The sequence below is a fragment of the Juglans regia genome, chromosome 10 (genome assembly GCF_001411555.2).
Source record: "Juglans regia cultivar Chandler chromosome 10, Walnut 2.0, whole genome shotgun sequence".
NCBI lineage: Eukaryota > Viridiplantae > Streptophyta > Magnoliopsida > Fagales > Juglandaceae > Juglans > Juglans regia.
Genome location: NC_049910.1, coordinates 3,270,025 through 3,290,253, shown reverse-complemented (window position 1 = coordinate 3,290,253; position 20,229 = coordinate 3,270,025). Strand labels below are relative to the sequence as shown.

The window sequence follows — 20,229 nt, the reverse complement described above, 5'->3', positions numbered from 1 at the left end:
CAATCACATAATCTAGGGTATTAGAACCTCCCCCTTAAAATCTCCAACGTCCTTATCGGGCCAAGTCAATCATAGGTGGCACAACTCAAGTCCCACATTTTTTGTTGGAATTGGCTCTGATATCATAAAAGAAGACCCAGGCCACATCAAAGCACATGCTCCAAAAAGACAAGCAAAGGTTACAATTGGAATTCCTTGTATTTCATTATAAAAGGCTTGATCCCAAGCAATGTAGGATCTCTTTTACCACATTCTCATACACAATCTAGGGTATTACTCTCCTAGATAGAGGAGACTTTGATACCCCTTAAGCTGGCTAAAAGGGAAGCACAACTCATAAGGGTCAAGGAAAGCAATTAGACCAAGTCAAGACCCTTTAGGCATCCCATTAAAGAGTTCACTGTGATCTTCTATCAACAAGTATCGAGGTGCTCCACTCTTATATATTCCTCTCGTGTACGCGTGCACACACATAGATATATAAAGAATATCATGTTTGAGCTCTAACCCTAAGGGGTTGGCCCAAGTGGTGAAGGTTTTGGTCTTAGGATATCACTATCTTCAAGGTTCAAGGTTCAACACTAATAGGTGCAAACAATCTTTGGGGCCACACCCCCTAGAGAAAAGCCAACAATTTAACCAATTTCGTGCAGTGCATGGGACCAGGTTTTACTTTGCAAGGGTGGGTCCGAAGGCCCCCGCCTTGGAGAGGTTCCCCGACCTCAAAAAAAAAATCATATTTGAGCTCTTAAAAGCCCTAATCCCATCCCACGCAAGCATCAATCATCACAGTGCATAATATACATTAATTGGCCCATTTGTATCCACAAACTAAAATTTCAATTAACCAGCAAAAAACTTAAACCCAACGAGCATCAGTGCATCAATTCCCTATGTTAAATTTGTCATCAAAAACAATTTCCAACAGGATATGGTTTATGTTTTTTGTTTTTGATAAGTGATAAGAGATTTTGTTAAGGCGCATAGCCCAAGTACGGAGTATACAAGCAGAAACACCTAGATAAAAGCTAAATACTAGTTTATGAATAATTCATAGTAATAAGGTTCAAGATATGAATGGAGCTCGAATAAATGCAAGCAGAAAAAAAAAAAAAAAAAAAAAAATGTGTGAGTGACCATCTAACCACAAGTTTTAGTGTTTATGACCAACCAGCAACTCTCTGAGGCTCGCTCTTTTTCCCATCAGAAAGAAACCCTTGGAGACTGCTCGCTCTGGAGTAAATCGAAATGGCATCTCCCTTGAATATAATCCTTGCCATTGCCACGGATGCCAGATGACGAACAGGTCGTCGAGCACCAAGAATGAGCAAAGAATAAAGCGCGTCCTCACATTTTCTTTGACACAACAATATAGACTCCTGGAAATTATAATAATAACATTCAAGAGCGAAGAAAAACATTTCACTTGCCACAGCAGCAAAAACTCAAGAGAACTCAACCAAAATTTCACAAAAAAAAAAAAAAAAAAAGCAAAAGGATATGTAGTTGGGTTCCAATTTCAAATCGTTCAAATCCAAAAAGATGTGAAACCCTTATAGATTTGTGAGAAAATCGATAACAGAAAGAGAGAAAGTCGAAATAAATTTTGAAGAGAACACGTTGCGGAGCGATGCGCACTGCGCAGATCTAAAATATAAAGAGAGGTCGAGAAAGATAAGAAAAATGGACCTTGGGCTCTTCGTCAATGGCGGATATGAGATCGGAGAGGAGATCAAAGCAGAGGAGGGGCTCCGGAGGCTGCTGGGCCGCGGAAGACACTATGGACTCCAACTGCGCCACCAGCACCCCGAACCGCGACAGCGGCATGGTCTCCCTCACGTACTTCTTCGCCATTCGACGACAACAACCGCCAACACAGGTTTCAGAGAGAGATGCAAAAGGCAAAACACGATCATATGAAAGAGCTTTTTGGCATAAGTGAAGACTGAACCGTGAGAGCAAAAATGAAACTCAGTGAGACAGAGCTGAGAGCACAGGCCCGCCGAGACAATTGCCAAGGATTAATTAGGGGACAGAGAAATACTCTTAATCCATAAAAATCTTATTTTATTATTATAATTTTTTTAAATTTTGATATAAAATATAATAATAATTTAATTTTTTTAAATTTTAAAATAATAATAATATTATTATTATTAGAATATATTTTTTAATATTATTTTTATTTTATAATTAAAAAAATTGAATTGTTTATTTTATTTTGTGTAAAAATTTAGAAAATTTATAATAACTAGATGAGATAAAATGAAAATAATTGTGAAAAAAAATGAGACTAACTGAGAAATATTATTGTTATGTGCACTCTCTCATTTTACTTTTATTTTACAAAAAATTTATGTGTACCACTTTTATGTATTATTTGTGCACTCTACTAATCTGATTGATTGTATCATTTTTTAATATAAAATAATTATTTTAGCCAATCACTTAAATGGAATACATAAAAAATATATAAAAATGATTGTATATAATCAAATTCTTTATTTTATTATATAAAATATGATATATTTATTATCGTCAAATAATCTTTATAATAAATTATTTACGTCTTATATAATGAGATGAAAATAAAATAACAGTATAATGTATAGAATTTTTGCCGCATTGCTATTGCGCAATAGAATCACATGACAATGATGGCACAAACATTTACTGGCATTTTTTTATCAATTATTTCTTTCTTTTTTTTATAATAATTATTTCTTATTTTTAAGAGACTATAAGATGATGAATTAAATACGATAATAGTTCCTATGTTTTGGCCTTTAAATAAACTTCTTAATTTTTAAAAATTATATTCGTTTTACTCTCAATTTTGGTCATTTTGATCTTTTTATTACAGATTTATTAGACCCACTAATAGAACCTCCGTTGCGTTTATAAGCCACATTACCATCAATCAAAATGTGCCACGTGTCACAACACATAAAAATTTACAATTTAAAAAATAAAAATTGCTTTTAAAAAAAGACAAAATATTTTAAAAAATGAAACACATATCAGGTCCCCTCTCCATCAGGGGGCGGCCCGGTGGCCATGCCACTAGTTACGCAGGGAGGCTACCCCTGTTTTTTTTTTTTTTTTTTTTTTTTGCTTTTTATTTTTAAACATCTCCTAGTCTTGTTTATTTTTATATATAAGATGAATTGAGATAAAAGTTAAAAATTAAATAATATATTTTTAAAATATTTTTTTTAATATTATTATTATTTTAAGATTTAAAAAAATTGAATTGTTTATTTTATTTTGTATGAAAATTTAATAAAATTGTAATAATCATATGAAATGAGATATGTTATGAAAACAAACTAGGCATTCTTTAAATTTAGATTTTATTTGTTGCAGCACGTGGCGTATTTTTATAGGAGGTGGAGTACAAGCCAATGTTTTTAATTTCGTACCGTACCGGCCGGTACTGTCGAAATTTTTCGTTTCGGCCGTCCGGTCGGTACAGGTACTATATATATTCCGTACCGGCCAAAATACCGACCGTACCGGCCGATACCGGCCGTTTCGGTCTAAATTTCGGCCTGTACCGGCCTATATTTCGACCGGTACCGGCCGATATTTCGGCCTGTTTTTTTTTTTTTTTCATTTTTTCAAACTACAAGTTTATTTTTTAACCTCCAATTTAGATTAGACTATTTATAATTTATATGTATGTATGTATTTATATATAATTTATTCATATATAAACTATTATTTTAGAATATAATTGTTATATATATTTATATATATAATTTATTCATATATCGACTATCCCGAAACGGTACACGAAACGGTACACGAAACGGTACCGGTATCGAAATATTTCGTTCTAGTGTCTTGACCGGTACACCATCCGGTACGGTATTCAAAACATTGGTACAAGCCACGTGGTAGGTGTCCTTTTTTTTTTTAAAGCAAGCGTATCATATAATTTACTTAAGCAATACAATAGATCTCACTTATATTACAAAACATTAGGAGGGTCTTTACTACTATAGAAGTTCAGAAGATTAGGATGAATAAAACTAAGAGGGATATTTCTAAGGGCTTGTGTTGAAGCTGTCCATTGCGCCAAGTTGTGCGCGCATCGATTCTTAGATAGATGAATTTTAATAACTTTCCATTCTTTAAAGTTGCTAAGATAGTGCTTGATATCACTAATAACCGGCTGCATTTTTCAGTCCATTGATTGATTTGGATTGTTGATGGCATGTACTACCAAATTAGAGTCTCCTGCTATTATTATTTTCTTGAATCTCATTGTTGCTCCCTCCTGTATGATCATTTTTGCTGCATAGGCTTCTCCTACATTTGGATTGGTGCTATGGATGTAATTTGTCTTAGCTAGAATGGTAGAACTTGAATCTGATCTGGCAAGAGCAGCAATGATACTGCCATTGTTCCTTATTGCCACATCAAAGGAGAGGAGGTAGAAATCCTTAAAGAGCAAATGACTCTCATTTTCCATCTGTTAACTTTTTAGAGACCAGAAACTTTTATGCTCAGTGTAACTTTTTGTCAAGATATTGAGAAAATATGTTGGTGAAGGCTTTTCATGATTATGGATGACTTTGTTCCTAGTAAACCGAAGTATTTCCATTGCAAGAGTTGCATAGATTTGGAAAGAATAATGTTCATTTGCAGGTAGACGAAGACTCAGTGAGGGGTCTATTATGATTTGGATCCAATTTGGTATTAAAAGATCAGATAATGAGAAGATATCCAAGGGCCAAGGAGAATTCTTCCATAAAATCCTAAAATACGTACATTTTAAAAAGAGATGACTAAGATTTTCTTCCTCTAGATCACACAAAGGTGAAAGGACAGTGGGTTTGCTCATCTTCCAAGTTGATTATTCTCTTTCGGTTGGACCTAGTTGGGAGAATATTATTAGCAACCTTCAAAAGGAAAAGTTATAATCTATCCTGAATTTTAATCTTCCAAAGTTTCTTCCAATTGACATCATCAATCTGAGTTTGTGCTTAATTGGAAACAAGAGCTAAATAGACAGACTTCACAGAAAAGATACCAAAGGTATGATGATTCCAAACAATTTTATCCTCAGTGTTATGAGATCTAAAGTTTGAGAGTGGAATATTTTCAATCTCTTTTACTGTCTTTGAGTTGAACATAGCTTGTAGGAGAAGGGTATTCCGTCTTCTAGGTTCCTCAAGGGTGAGCTATGAGACAGTGGTGTTTGGATCATTATGAATGTTATTTTGATTTGCAACAGGTTTGAAATGTGGAAGAGTGGAAATCTAATGATCAATCCAAACTCTAGCTTTCACACTATTGTTGATTTGAAAGTATGAGCATGACTTTAAAAAATCCCTTTGCTTTAGCAAATATTTCCGATTCCAAGAATCATAAGACTTAAGGGTTAGTATAATCTCTCAGGTATTTTCCAGCTAGTATTTGTTTCCAAATACTGTTAGAATCTCTGATAAAACCCCATGCCAGTTTAGAAACCAGGGCTCTACTAAAAAGAGAAGTTTGTTTCAACCCGAGTCCTCCTATTGATTTTGGGGTGCATATGTTTTTCCAAGATTTGGGCATGTATTTATGAGAGTTTTGATTATCAATTCCCTACCAGAATCTTTAAAATATTGAGTCTAGATTATTAGAAACGGAAATAGGGATCATAGTTGAGGCTATCACATATGAGGGGATTGCACTTGCAACTGCTCGAATGAGTGTTGTTTTTACAGCTTGGGGAAGAAGCTTTGATTTCCAACCTTGGAGTTTGGTTTGAATTTTTTCTTGGATTTCAACAAGGAACATTTTTTTATTAGAACCAATAAACAAAGGAAGGCCAAGGTATTTGAGATTAGGGGGTGAGGCTTTCATTTTGAAGATCTCTTTCATCTCCTATCTTGAATTTGTGTGAGTATTCTGCTGCAGTGTATGAAGGATTTTCCCATGTTTACTCTCTGACCCGATCATGAATTGTAGGTCTCCAAGCAGTTTCCAAAGGCCATTGATGTTTGAGTAGTGATTGTTCCAAAGATAATGATGTCATCAACAAAAAGCAAATGGGTTAAAGAGGGACATCTACTGAATAGCTTAATTCCTTTTATATGACTCTGCATTTCTTCCTTATGAATTAGTCTAGATAACACATCACTATCCAAAATGAACAGGAAGAGAGATAAAAGATCTCATTGTCTCAATCCTCTTGTGGCAGGTGTCCTTTAGTGGATCTAACGAATTTATAAGGAAGAATCAAAATGATCAAAATTGATAGTACAAAGATGAAAAAACAATTATGGAGTATTAATCTATCCGAAAACCAAACCGCATAAACTATTTTGATATATAATCCTGATATATAGTAGTATAACCAAAAATATCCACATTAATTAATCCACCTCACAACATAGATCATCTTAATTTGTATTGTAAGTTTTTGAAATTATTGAGATCATTCATGTTTTTATCCGAAATGTGGTAAGATTACCCAATTTTGAGAAAACAATTTTGGATTATCAGTATTTTTTTAAAATATATGTCTTCTGAGATTTGTATCAGTCGGTTGAGATCATGAAAATATGTTTGAATTTTTTTTTTAAATTTTCGTGGATGTTTATTATAAGATTTGAGAAAAAATAATTCGAAGCTCTACTTTTATAAGGAAAAAATGTGTTTAAAAGTTATTTAGATTGAGAGTGAGAAAAAAAATTAAGGTGGGGTTTGGATAGCGTGTTGAGATAAATGAATTGAGATGAAAGTTGAGAGTTTAATAAAATATTGTTAGAATATTATTTTTTAATATTATTATTATTTTAAAATCTAAAAAAATTAAATTGTTTATTATATTTTGTATGAGAATTTGATAAAATTGTAATGATTATATGAGATAAGATGAGATGAGTTGATATCAACTCTCAATCCAAACGGGGCCTAGCTAAGAGAACGTAAAAAAAATTAAGGTCTCGTTTGTTTTCACATATGAGATCAAGAATTGAGATAAAAGTTAAAAATTGAAAAAATATATTAGAATATATTATTTTAATATTATTTTTATTTTGATATTTGAAAAAATTAAACTGTTTATTTTAATTTTGTGTGAAAATTTGAAAAAATTATAATGATTAGATTAGATGAGTTGAAAAGTTTTGTAAAAACAAATAAAACCTAAGAAAAAAACAATGGTCTGGCAAAGTTATCACAACCTAGATGTGAGGTCCTTCTGCATTGAAAAAGATTAGGGCTAGTTTGGTTATACAAAATCAAATCATTTCATTTCATCTCATATAATTGTTACAATTTTTTTAAATTTTCACACAAAATATAATAAATAATTCAACTTTTTTAAATTTCAAAACAAAAATAATATTAAAAATTTATATTATAATAATATTTTATTTAATTTTTAATAAAATATCTTATTTAATTTTATCTGAACTGCATAATCAAGAATTAATGAGTTGTACAAATTTCAAGCATGTCCACGTAGTCTTTTACAATGAATAATAGAATATGCACAAAATTTGAACAAATAAAACGTGTACATGGCGTTCCTGGTTGGGAAATGAATAAACCTTAATTGGGTGTGAAAAGGAGTTTTTTTTGTTTTTTTTCTTTTTTATGGAGGAGATGGACCACCCTTTCGGTGTGCCATTTTAGCCAGTGGGTGCCAAATGGTCCAATGGGGGACTTCAGAAATTTGGACCTTTATGGTCAAAAGCAAGACTCGGACCATGCAGCTTCCATCGTCTTGGTTAGTGGTTACCTAGGACTGGCAGTGATGTCTCGCGCATCAGCTCTCTTGGACAATCACAATCCTTATCCTTTTACTGGTCCATGCATGCACAATAAGGGCTGAATGATATCCCATATGTGTATCGAATCTACGGCGGCATACTTCACGTGTGCGTGCCGTGTGAGTCTCTATTTTATGTGCATTAGTTTCTTGAACAGAATCATGATGAGATGCTTAGCAGATTTTGTGCGGTGTCAACTTCCATTGATAGAATAAGTCATGTTGAAGCCTTAATCATGCAATCATGTCCTCTGTGAATTGCCTGTTCTGAGTATTGTGCAAGTCTCTCGTGAAGCTCTTGTGTATATACACACGCATATAAAATTGCTTAAGTTGATAGGAAGAGTCTAGAGTTATTATTCGAACTTAAAATGTTTGCTCTAATACTATAAGAAATGACAATTTATTATAGAAGTTTAAGTTGACAGTAATAAGTATATTTAATCATTTATAAACAAAAGAGAAGCGCTAGGGAGCGGTTGGATTGTTTAAATTAGAAGAGCTGTCCTCCAACGAAATGGTGACATGTAGGTAAAAAAAAAAATACGGAAATGCAACCTTACCACACATAATCACCGCATGCAAGTGCTTCCTCATTCCCGTGTTTTCTCTTCCTTATTTCAAACAAGCCAAACTCTTTTACGTTGTTGACATCGTTTCTGGCTCTTTGCACCACCACCAAGCCCGCCGCCGAAGACCAAGCTCAACTCCACCGCCACCATCTTAGTCAGACGCCGACTCCGTTGCCTAGCTTGGTTTTGCAATGTCTCCTTGCAAAGTGATGGAATTCTTGGTTTCATAGAAGAGGCAAAGTGTATCACCCAGATACGTGATTCCAGAACAATTGAAAATTAAACTAATTTCCCAAACAACGTTACAATGAAGAAATCTAATATATACTTAAAACAAAAACAGGCCAAGAGACCTTCATAAATAATACAATCCCATGTTTATTCGGTCAGTAAAAAAGGATGGACTTTCAAAACCAGTTAACTATGATTTTTAGAGAATAATACCGATGCATTCCTCTTAAATGTAGTTGCAAAATACGCCCACAGTTTCAACTTACTTAAGCAAAACTATAATTTGCCCAATACATTCAAAATAAACATGAAAGCGTTCCAAACATAAAAGCATATTAGTTGTAAAACCTTCCATTTTATATAAGAATTTATATTTTTTTTAACTCTGTTTTCATGAAAAGCTAACAGAAAAATCCCCCAAACATAAATCGATATCAGTCATGAACTGCCGAATCGAGCTCCGTCCACACCAAAATTCAAGTATCTCGAATCATCATGAACTGCCGAATTGACATCGTCACCGTCTAGATCGAGATCCGTCACCGTCTGGGTCGAGCATCGTCCTTGCCACCATATGGGTCGAGCGCCGTCAGGGATGAGTGTGGGGTGGGATTCCGTTAGGGTTGGGATCTCTTAGAAGACGAAGGAGTGAGAATTTCGTTTGTGTTTGGTTTGGGTTGTTGATTAGGTATATGCTAGTGCAGAGTAAATACTATTAATTTTCTACATGTCACCATATTTTTGGAGGGCTGCTCTTCTAATATTAATAGCCCAACCACTCCCCAGCTTTTCTCTAAACAAAATCATATATTATTATTCATTTTTGGAGATGTCAATTTTAAGTAGTTTTTCATGTCGACGTGCCTTTAGAAGAATAGTTACATGAGGTCGATTAGCAGTGATAATTAGCAGCCCCCATTAGAATATCTTCCTCGTTCCTCCACGTACAAGTCTCTATATTTTACGAGTAAACAACTTTCTTGAAGAAGATGAGATACTAGTTAGGCAACTTTTAATTCATACAACTACAAAACAAGAGCACAGGTACCTTTGCTGTTTAACAAACAGACGTAATTTAGCCGGCAACATTTTCAACATCGACACAAAACAAGCAGTAAAAGAATAAAAAGGAAGAAAGACATTAATTTCGGTAGTCACTCCTTGATGAAAGCCTTGATACGAGACATCATGTCGCGGGTTCGAGGTTGAGACAACTGAGAGTTATGCAGAAGTTGAAATGCATGTCCTACGCCATTGTGCATCACTGTTTCCACCCTTTTCCCTGCGCTAATCAAAGCAGAGCAAAATTCCAAGTTCCTATCCTTCAGTATATCCATTTCTGATACGCATACCATTATGATTGGAAGTCTTAAATCCCTCAACCTGGCTGCGGCGCCATTTGCTAGAGGGTTACACCATGGATGGTCGCGGTTTGCTCCTAGAGGTAGGGATAAACGCCAATATGCATCTGACGCCGGCAGGGTCAGCGCTGAATTAGGTGGTTGATTGCTATACTTTTCAGACCAAGTGAGTGCCTCTCCTCCAAAGAAAGGTTGGACCAAGATGGTGCCTTTGAGAGACAGCGGCCTTAAAATGGTGGATTCGGATGAACCACTTGAACCGAGCCGTGTGGCCACATTGTAAGCTATGTTGGCCCCTGCACTGTCACCAGCTAGGTAGATGCTAGAAAGATTGCAAAGCTTCAACCACCATTTGTGCTCGCTAGAACCGTTTATAGCTTGCTGTTTCACCCACGTAAGAGTGGTGAGACCGTCCTCATATGCAGCAGGAAGACGATTTTCAGGGGCCAGACGATAATTTACAGAGATGATCACGCAATTTGCTTTAGAAGCAAGGCTGGACAGAAACTCATTGTAACAGCTCCAAGAAGCGGAGCCGACACAAAACCCACCTCCATGAAAGTAAACAAGCAATGGAAGCTTTCCGGAACAACTCGGGACATACACGCGTGCCCACAAACTCGTGTACCTGTCGACTACAACATCGTTTGCTGTCACGCCACGCTCTAGTCCCATGGTGCAAGGGACAATAGGAACAATCGGAGGCCTTTCGACGTGTCCATCTCTGTATACTCGAATGAGACCTTCAATCTCATCAACAACTCCTTCATGTTGTTGAGGATTCCTGCCAGCTTGGAGGTTAACCCTTGGATCAAGGGAAATGGCAGCCATTCTTCTGGTTCTCATAAGATGAGTCAAATAGTGGTATCGGTAATTTGTGGTGTGAATGTTACTGCATGCCTAGAGGGGTCTTTATATAGAAATTTAAGAAGATTAGGCCAAAGAAGTTTCCCAATCTATTCATCTCGTAAGTGGGCGCGCAGTCGACCTCAGCTGATTCTTCACTGACCATATGCCGTCCAGAGGATTCTCATTTGAGGCAAAAGGTCACAATCCTTTAGTTATGGAACCTTCATGTACTGTTGCAATTCATATTTGCAATATATTTCATGCATATTTTGTACCTTTCCGGCCATTACATCCACATCTCAAGACTAATTAACCTGAGTTCATTTTGTTCTAATGATCTTATCCCTCAATGCATCTGAACGCAAAAGAGGTAACCAATTACCTTTTTCAAGCAAGGGTTTAGAGTAAGAATTCTCCCCTGAAATGATGTTGAGCAATATATACATTAATCAGAGAGAACACAAGAAATTCATGATAGACTGACTGCTTTTCCTCTCGAATATTCCTTTCATGTTTCTCGTGGAGGAGAAACGGTCTCTTTCCCTCGGCGGCGCCACCGCCTCTTCCCAAAGTATATATATCAGTGGCTTTTGACAGCAACTTTGCTGAATAGTGATAATTAAATCTCATCAGCTAAATGCGATCATAGCAAGATCAACTTATTGGAATTTTGTAGCCACGCATGCAAATAATTATTATAAGATAACTTTGTTATGGAAGAGTCAAAGACTACTCTTGTCGGTCGTGGGGATCCCGAGTGGAAACTGATTGAAAAGAAAAAAGAAAAAGAAAAGGGGAGGATATTCTTCAAATTCCAAGTACGTACATGCAAACGCACAGTTAACTTTATTCTGCACATATCTCACTTTCTTTGAATAGCTTTTTGACTGCTCATCTTCTAATTATTCCTCTGGGGGGCGGGGACGGATTTTGATCAGTTTCTGCATGATTAAGTTAGATTTTCTCTCTTTCTTCTTGCAGAAAATGGAACTACTACTGAGGGGAGATTTGAAATATTTTTACTACTGAGGGGAGATTTGAATAAAAAATATCTAATTTTATCTGATTATTATAATTTTATTAAATTTTTATATAAAATATATTAAATACTTTATTTTTTTAAAATTTTAAAATAATAATAATAATATTTTATTTAATTTTTAAATTTTATTTAATCTTCTTTTATCTCAACTCATTGTCCAATATCAAAACACTCGTAAACAGAGGACAAGATGCCAACACAGTCAATAGCTCTCACCAAATTTAGGGATGCATATGTCCGCGTTTACGATGATATATATATATACATACTAGCCGTTTGCCACATCTGTTAAATCGAAGAAAAAAATAAAATGTAACTTCAAATATTAAAATAATCTAATGTATAAAAATAAAATTATTATTTATTTATATTCATAATTTATTATAAAATTTAAATTATATTAAAAATTCAAATTAATTAGATAGTTTTTTTTCTTAAAAATGTATAGTAAAATTTTATCATTTATTTAATGATGAAAAATTAATATTTTATAAATTAAAGTTGATTTTTAGTATATAATATAATATTATTCTCTTAAAAATATTCAGTAAAACTTTATCTTTTATTTAATGATAAAAATTAGTATTTTATAAATTGAAGTTAATTTTTAGTGTATAATAGAATATCTATATTTTAATTATCTATTTTATGTTAGTTTAAATCAATATTTAAACTTCTATCGTTAGATTAAATATGAAGATTAAAGATTAAGAGTTGTAATTTAAAACATATAAACCAATATTTTCCTCCCTCTCTCTCATTCCCCACGCACTATTGTGGTATTACGTCGCACATTGGCAATCACACAGACGAACCTAAAAAGAAACAGAAAAATCAAACAAACATGAAAAAAAGAAACATATTTACTGTTCATTACTGTTGATGAACAGTCATGAACAATATAGGGATATGCGAAAAAAAAACCGCACAGCCTCTTTACTGTTCATTACTGTTGATGAATAGTAATAGGATAGCCTCTTTTAAGATATAGGCAGATATATATATAAATTAAAGTTAATTTTAAGTATATGATAGAATATTTATATTTTAATTATCTATTTTATGTTAGTTTACATCAATATTTAAACTTCTACCGTTAGATTAAATCTGAAAATTAAAGATGAAGGGTTGAAATTTAAAATCCAAAAACTAATATTTTCTCCATTTTTCCTTTCTTCCTCTCTCTTATTCCCCACGCACAATTATGGTATTACGTCGTACATTGGCATTCACACGGACAAACAAAAAACAGAAAAACTAAACAAATATGCGAGAAAAAAAATAAAAAATGTTTTTACTGTTCATAAATGTTGATGAATAGTAATAGGATATGCGGAAAAAAAAAACATGCGAAAAAGAAGAAAAAAAAATCCTATTTACTATTTATTACTGTTGATGAACAGTACACGTATAGACGCTTTTAAGTAATAGGCAGATATATAAATATATATATATATATATAAATAGATATAAACTGAGCACTCGTACACACGGTGGCTGCCACCGACAACCTTCAAGAATCAACCAAAGCAAATATGGGATATGCACAAGTCATAACTAGTTGCCCCCTTGGGGAAGAAAACAAAATTTCAAAACGTAAATTGAAGACCAAAATCAAAGAACCAAAGAAAGGAGATTGTTAATGCCTAAATTCGCATAATAAATTGGAATAGAGGAAAGAATTATTCTGGTCGACCCACGATGGTGATTCAGATTTCGATGTGATACTCTTTATGTTCATCCATATAATAAATAATAAATAAACAAATAAAAATAAATAAAAAGAGACATATGGATGTACGTGGTTTTACATAAAAGTCTACGTTCGCAGGTTGTTTGGGACGCAATCCATTATGATAGGTGATTTTACAATATCTCATGGCTTCACATATCGCTCAATACAATGGAGGAATTTAGTCTAGGCACAAAGAAGTCATCCCGAGCCTGCCAAGAGTCCGTCCTTCATTTGTAAAGATCTCTTCCTTTTATAGAGATCTGTTTTCTTTCTTAGAGTGATAGAGTTCAACTTGCCTTATAAAGCCTTTTTCCTTTTAGGAGTCTGAGCTAACTTTTTTTAATTTATCTCTTCCTTGTCTTGTTTCTTCCCTTATTATTAGTAATTGGTTTTCAAAGGGCTGGACCTAGTCAATTTAGTTTCTAACATATACTCACGATTCTTAAGGTCGATTTGTTTATCAAGAAGGCCTTGAGAAACCTTAAGTCAATCATAATGGGGGCAACTTGTAAGAAACTGCAGAAAAAGCAATCATAAGAATTGGTTCATAGTTTGTCATTGTTATGCAATGCAATGGTGATCTCCATGAGTGGTTTTCAAGACGAATTTATGAACTTTGTAGTAAGGACCTTCAAGGATGGGCTTCTGTGAAATTTGTTTGTAATAACATTTACGTGATAATTGAGTATACTGATGATTGTATGTGACTGTTGGTAAAGTGCGCATATTTTCGTGTTCGATGGCCGTTTTTGGTTTTTGGTGGCTTTAGTGGATTTTGCCTCATGTTGTGATTCTCTGTTGGTGTTTAATGTTTCCGTTTTGATGTAGATGTAAGAGTTTGTTTGTAGTAACCCACAAGTGGTCAGGGAGCCCGTCGACCCGCTGGATCCATATTAGGCGGTTGTTGAGCCCGTCGACTCGTTCCCGAAGGACACCCGTGTGAGGTGAGTGTAGAACTCATAAGCTCGTTCCCAAAAGTAACCCGATAGCAAGGGTTGTGGCCAGATACTCGGCTTGCGTTTGGTGAGAGGGTGTCTCGACCACGTAACACTGGCGTTAAGAGTGTAGCGAGATGATGCCTCGACCGCATTACTCTAGTGATGAGAGTGTAGCAAGATGATGCATCGACCGTGTAACTCTAGCGATGAGTGTAGTGGGAGGATGCCTCGACCGAGTAATCTCGGCGATGGGAGTGTAACATGAGGATGTTTGGATGGCGTATCTCGGCGATATGAGTGTAGCAAGAGGATTTCTTGACCGCATAACTCTAACGATGGGTGTAACAGGAGGATGTCTCAACAGCATAACCTAGGCAATAGGAGTGTAGCGAGAGAATGCTTCGATTGCGTAACTATGGCGATGTGTGTAGTGGGAGGATGCATCGATCACGTAACCTCTGCGATAGAAGTGTAGCAGGAGGATGTCTTGTTCGGGTAACTTTGACGATAGGTGTAGCAGGAGGATGCCTCGATTGCATAACCTTGGCGATATAAGTGTAGCGGGATGATGCATCGACCACATAACTCTGGCAATGGGTGTAGCGGGAGGATGCCTCGACTGCGTTGGTGTTAAAGTTGAGCTCAACTGCTTCGTTGTAGTGGGAGACAAAATACGACCACACTCTGTTGCGGGAGCTAAAGCTTGCTTTGAACCAAAACAAAAATCAAACATATTAGATTAAATAATCGAAATTACAAGTTTGAGATTTGCAAACTTGAGTCATCTCACTTGAGTGTGGTGAAGACTGATGACATAGGCGATGCTTGTTGGCAACAAAAAGGACACGGGATGCCCATGTTATTGAACACCGGTATCCCGTGCCACGCAAGTGATTCCCAACGAAGTATATACTTCGGGCATACGACCACTAGGTTTCCTAAAGAACCTGAAGGAGCTTTGTGAGAAAAATCTTCCAAAAATCAATTTCGTTAGTAAAAATAAAATAGCAAGTTTGAAAAAGACCAATTAGAATAATTTGGTTGTTGCGTTCACCTATTTATTAACTGAGGTTGTTTGTTGTCGAGTGATTTTTGCGTAATGGGGGTTGTTCATTCTTGAGCACTTTTGTAGTACTGAAAATTATTCATCTTTGGATAACTTTGTTCGTTCACTCTCTTGGAGGTGCAACAAGTTCAGCTCCAAATCAAACTGCTTGACTTTAATTGATCTTTTTTTTTTTTTTCCACCATGCACAATCGGTTGATCACCATGTCGGTTGCTCTCCATCTTTGCTCGCCATAATCAATTGTTTGTCATGGAATGGTTGTCCGTCGTTTATTTCTTGCCATGCTCAATCAGATAATAAATCCTGCATCTGAACTCTTTCTCGCCAAGGTTGGTTGCTCGCCACGGAGCTAGTGATGATATGCCTGTGTACGTTAAGGGTGTAACCGGTTCAGTTCGGTCGTATTTTTGACATATTTTAGAACCGTTTTGAAATTTGAAAAATCGATACCGCACTGGTTACACTTATAAACTGGTATTTTCGATTTTTTCAGTTCCGGCCCAGTTCGGTCCAGTTTTTTAGTATACTATATAGTATATATATTATAGTATATAATAATATAATGATAATATATTGTAGTATATTATAATATATATTATAATTGTATTATAGACTATACTGATATATTATAGTATATTATAATATATAGTGATATAGTATTAGTATAACTACTAATACAATATATTACAGTGATAATATATAGTTATTTATATAAGATTTTAAAATTTAAAATTATATTAATTAGTAATTTATCATATAATACAAAATTATTTTATATATAATTATATATAAATAAGAATTAAAAAATATATATATGAACTAGTTCAATCCGTTGTTAGAAAAAAGAAAACCAAAACCGAACCGATTTCGACTAGATTTGAGAAAATGGAATCGATACCGGACCAGACCAAACTCGGTACCAGATCAAACCCACTGGTTCGGTCCAATCCGATCCAGTTTACCGGTTTTGTTTTTCACCCCTAGTGTATGTGTTTATACGTGTGTTGTTGCTTGCGACATTTGCTCGCCATATTCAGTTGCATGGTCTCACCATCTTTGTTCGCCACCTTTGCTCGCCATTTGCGTGGTCTTGCATTGGAGTTGTTGCTTGCCATGGGTAGAGCCGTAAGTAGTTGCCCGTCATGCAACTTTGCTCGCCGTGTGAACTACTCAGGATTGTCTCGGTGGGAGAGGGAGCTTCCATGGGCTAGCACTAGTTAGGAGCTGGAACTATTTCAGTGGCGAGCACTGGTGGTGATGAACTTTAGTGGAAAGTGTTGGAACTTCGGTGGCGAAGAGCTCCCGTGGCGTTCAGTTTCTCAACCTATGGCGCGGAGGTTTGTAACGGGTGGAGTCTCCATGGTCGATTGCCAAAGGTCACGTGAGCTGCTCGAACGAGATTGGCGAGGTGTAGCTCGCCACGAGGGCAACGAGGAGTACTGGTGAAGGTGTACGTTGGCTACGTCGGTGGGTTGTAGACAACTCCGATGAGCAAGATGGTGGTCACCCGCTACTTCCCTCGGTCGTGGGTGGGCTCCTGTGCTTAGTAAAGTCCACAGTGAGTAATGGTTGTTGATAGATTTCTTTCGCACTGCGGGGGTGAGGAATTGTTGGAGGTAGAGGACCATTATGCTGGAGACAGAGGCTGCGGGCAAGCCATGTGGTGGCTGCTGACTGGCTCACTTGCTAGCGAGTTGTCATTGGGTGGTGCTGGCCACAACGTGTTGCATCCCTTTGTTCATCATATCCAACCATGCCACCAGGCGAGAAGCACTTCTCCAGCAACAGACAACGCCGACAACCACAATCGTGGGCACCAACGGTCTTAACAATCCCTGGGCGACTGATGGGTGATCTCCCGCTAGTTATTAGGTTCCTGATGGTGAGATATTGGCTATGAAACCCCCGTCAACTTTGTCCCGATGGTCTGCCTAGTGGCCGGTATTGTTCCGCACCACACATAGAGATGGCGAGCAACATCTAGATCCTCGTAGGGGGCTGTGCAAGTGCATTGTGACATGCACGTTATGTGCTCGTGCATGGCGTACGTCGCAGACGTACCCAATGCTTAGTGCACATTCACAAACCACCCCTCTTTCCTGTGTCCTTCTCTGTGTGTATATATATATTATATGTTCTAAATGAAATAAAATAATAGGTGCATAGTTGGATAATTTATCTGATATTTTACAGAGAAGATCTCGTGAACCTTAGAATTGCCCTCCTACTGATATCGGAAATAATGAAAAGTTGAATCTCACGGACGACGCCAATTATTAATGTCTAAATTCGCATAGTAGACCAGAACGAATGAAAGAATTATCTCTGGCCCACGATGGCGATTTAGGCTTCAATACGATGCTCTTCGCGTTCATCCATATAATAAATAATAAATAAGCGAATAAAAATAAATAAAGAGAGACATAGAAATTTACGTAGTTTGGTATAAAATTCTATATCCACAGGTTGTTTGGAGAAAAATTCACTATGATAGATGATTTTACAATCTCTCATAGTCTCACATATCGCTCAATACAATGAAAAAATTTAGTCTAGGCGTAGAAAACTAGTCATCCCGAGCCTGTCGAGAGTTCATCTTTCATTTGTAGAGATATCTTAATTTTATAGAGATATGTTTTTTTCCTTATAGTGATAGAGTGTAACTTGTCTTGTAAATTTTTTTTTTTAGAAGTCTGAACTAATTTATTTTAATTTATCTTATCTCTTAATTTTATATATATATATATTATTAGTTATAGGTTTTCAAACGACTGAACCAGTCAATTTAGTCATGGAAAATGATCGAGCATGGGGAACTGAATTCTTGGTATTAGATTTCCCACCGTACTCGCCCTAATTAGAATTGATGTCGTACATCTGGCCATACGTTTACCAAATGTGGAAGGGACTAATGCAGTGATCCCTATATGCCGATCTTGGCATATGCCTATGGGCTTGTTTGGATTCGCAAGTCATCTCAGCTCATCTCAACTTATCTCAACTCATCTCACTACTATTCATTACTATTCAGCAACTTTAACTCACAAATCTCACTACTATTCACAACTCATCTCATTACTATTCACAATCCATCTCAACTCATCTCAACTCATCTCAAGTCATCTTGTCTATGTGTCCTTTTTTTTTTAATATTAAAAAAAAAAAACAGACGTCATCGGTGCACGTACATCCCCGATCCCTGTAAAAGGGTCCTTTATAAAGTATCCCGAGACGTGAATTGCAGGTGGAGCCACTTAATTCCTTGAAGTCATTAAACTCGTCACTATGGATAAATTAATGTACCTTACACGTAGTTGCAAGCCTTCATATTACGAGGGTTGCATAAATTCTTCTTTTCTTTTGTCTTTGTTAATTGTTATACAGCTCATGACCAGTAAACTATATTCGCAAGTACGGCTGATAAGTACTGTATATGTTTGGGGTGGCTAAAAGATAAGCTAGCCAAGAGTCGAGATAAACCTTGATCTTTATAAAGATTGCAATTTTACTTGGGTAGGTCCCATGTTGAAGATTTTATACCCTGGACATAATCTGATAGGATTGCAAATACCTCGAAACGATTCAAATTCTAGAGATCTCTCAGTGGGAACCACCGGCGGCGTGTCATGCACATTCCACTTACATACATAATGACGGTGAAAGTATATATATATTCTTTCCAGCCCTCAAACCCACCAGGAGTCCAGACTTTCAAGGGTCCTGCACACGATGTTGCAATCTTTATAATATTCCCTTTCTTTCTTCCCATGCTTTTTTGACCACCTTTGTCCATACATTGAGATAGAAGGGAGAGTAACCCTAGAAGAGAGAGAGAGAGAGAGATCAGCTAGAGGGCGCTCTGGATAGTTAAGTTCTAGATGATTAGCTCTCACTAATTAGATTGTTTGGATTCGAAGATGACTTGAGATGAGTTGAAATGGATTGTGAATAGTAATGAGACGAGTTGTGAATAATAGTGAGTTAAAGTTGCTGAATAGTAATGAATAGTAGTGAGATGAGTTGAGATGAATTGAGATGAGCTGAGATGACTTGCGAATCCAAACAAGCCCTAATGGCCCAGATGGCATTTTGTCTTCATGATTTCAATAACGAATTACATTACACACCATCTATATAGTATAATTTAATTTTTAAATTTTAAAATATATCTTTTAAATTAAATTATGACACGTGAATGATGGACATGTAAAAACCTTCAAATATAATTATTCATTAATCGAATGCCATGGTTTGCCGACTTTGCTCGTGGATATCCAGAAAGCAGAGGTCTATCATGTGAAGAATCAGAAGTATATATCCTTGACCACCTTTTCCATTTTATTTTCCATCGTGTTACAAGTTACAACTATACCAACCATCACTTTGATGGAGAATTTGTGTCCCATATATTGCAGAAGGGCTCCTGGATATAAATATCGGGCTGTTACGGTTTTCGAAAGGCTAGGTCCCCTATTACTCTCTAAGCTCGGGCCCAAGACTCCCAACAGAATGAGGCTTGGGAAGCCCAAGCCCAGAAAAAAGCTCTTCTGGCCCAAGGCTCAATTAATGCATGGATTGGGTTGACCTAGAATAAGGGCCTGAAATGATCCAAATCCGATACGTGTATGAACTATGAGGTCCAATTACGAAGGAAACGCAAAAC

The 20,229-nt window shown here is 36.0% G+C and overlaps 2 protein-coding genes across 4 annotated transcripts in view; both read right to left on the bottom strand.

Moving 5' to 3' along the window:
• The window catches only part of LOC108987048 (protein SWEETIE), a 53,975-nt gene extending 51,976 nt beyond the window's left edge, over positions 1 to 1,999 (bottom strand). For 2 of the 3 annotated variants that reach the window (XM_018959888.2, XM_018959889.2), the window contains exons 1-2: positions 1,690 to 1,999; positions 1,172 to 1,379 (exon numbers count right to left, since the gene is read on the bottom strand). In XM_018959888.2, the coding sequence (XP_018815433.1) occupies positions 1,172 to 1,379; positions 1,690 to 1,854 (373 nt within the window). In that variant the 5' untranslated portion in view covers positions 1,855 to 1,999. Of the gene's footprint in view, positions 1 to 1,145; positions 1,380 to 1,689 lie in introns of those variants that run through there. The other variant, XM_018959891.2, reaches the window with a different exon arrangement.
• Positions 2,000 to 9,567: 7,568 nt separating this feature from the next.
• Positions 9,568 to 11,062, bottom strand: LOC108987041 (probable carboxylesterase 17). Its single transcript, XM_018959881.2, has one exon. It carries the CDS (start codon positions 10,779 to 10,781, stop codon positions 9,729 to 9,731), a length of 1,053 nt encoding a protein of 350 aa, XP_018815426.1. The 5' UTR covers positions 10,782 to 11,062; the 3' UTR covers positions 9,568 to 9,728.
• Between the last annotated feature and the right edge of the window lie 9,167 nt (positions 11,063 to 20,229).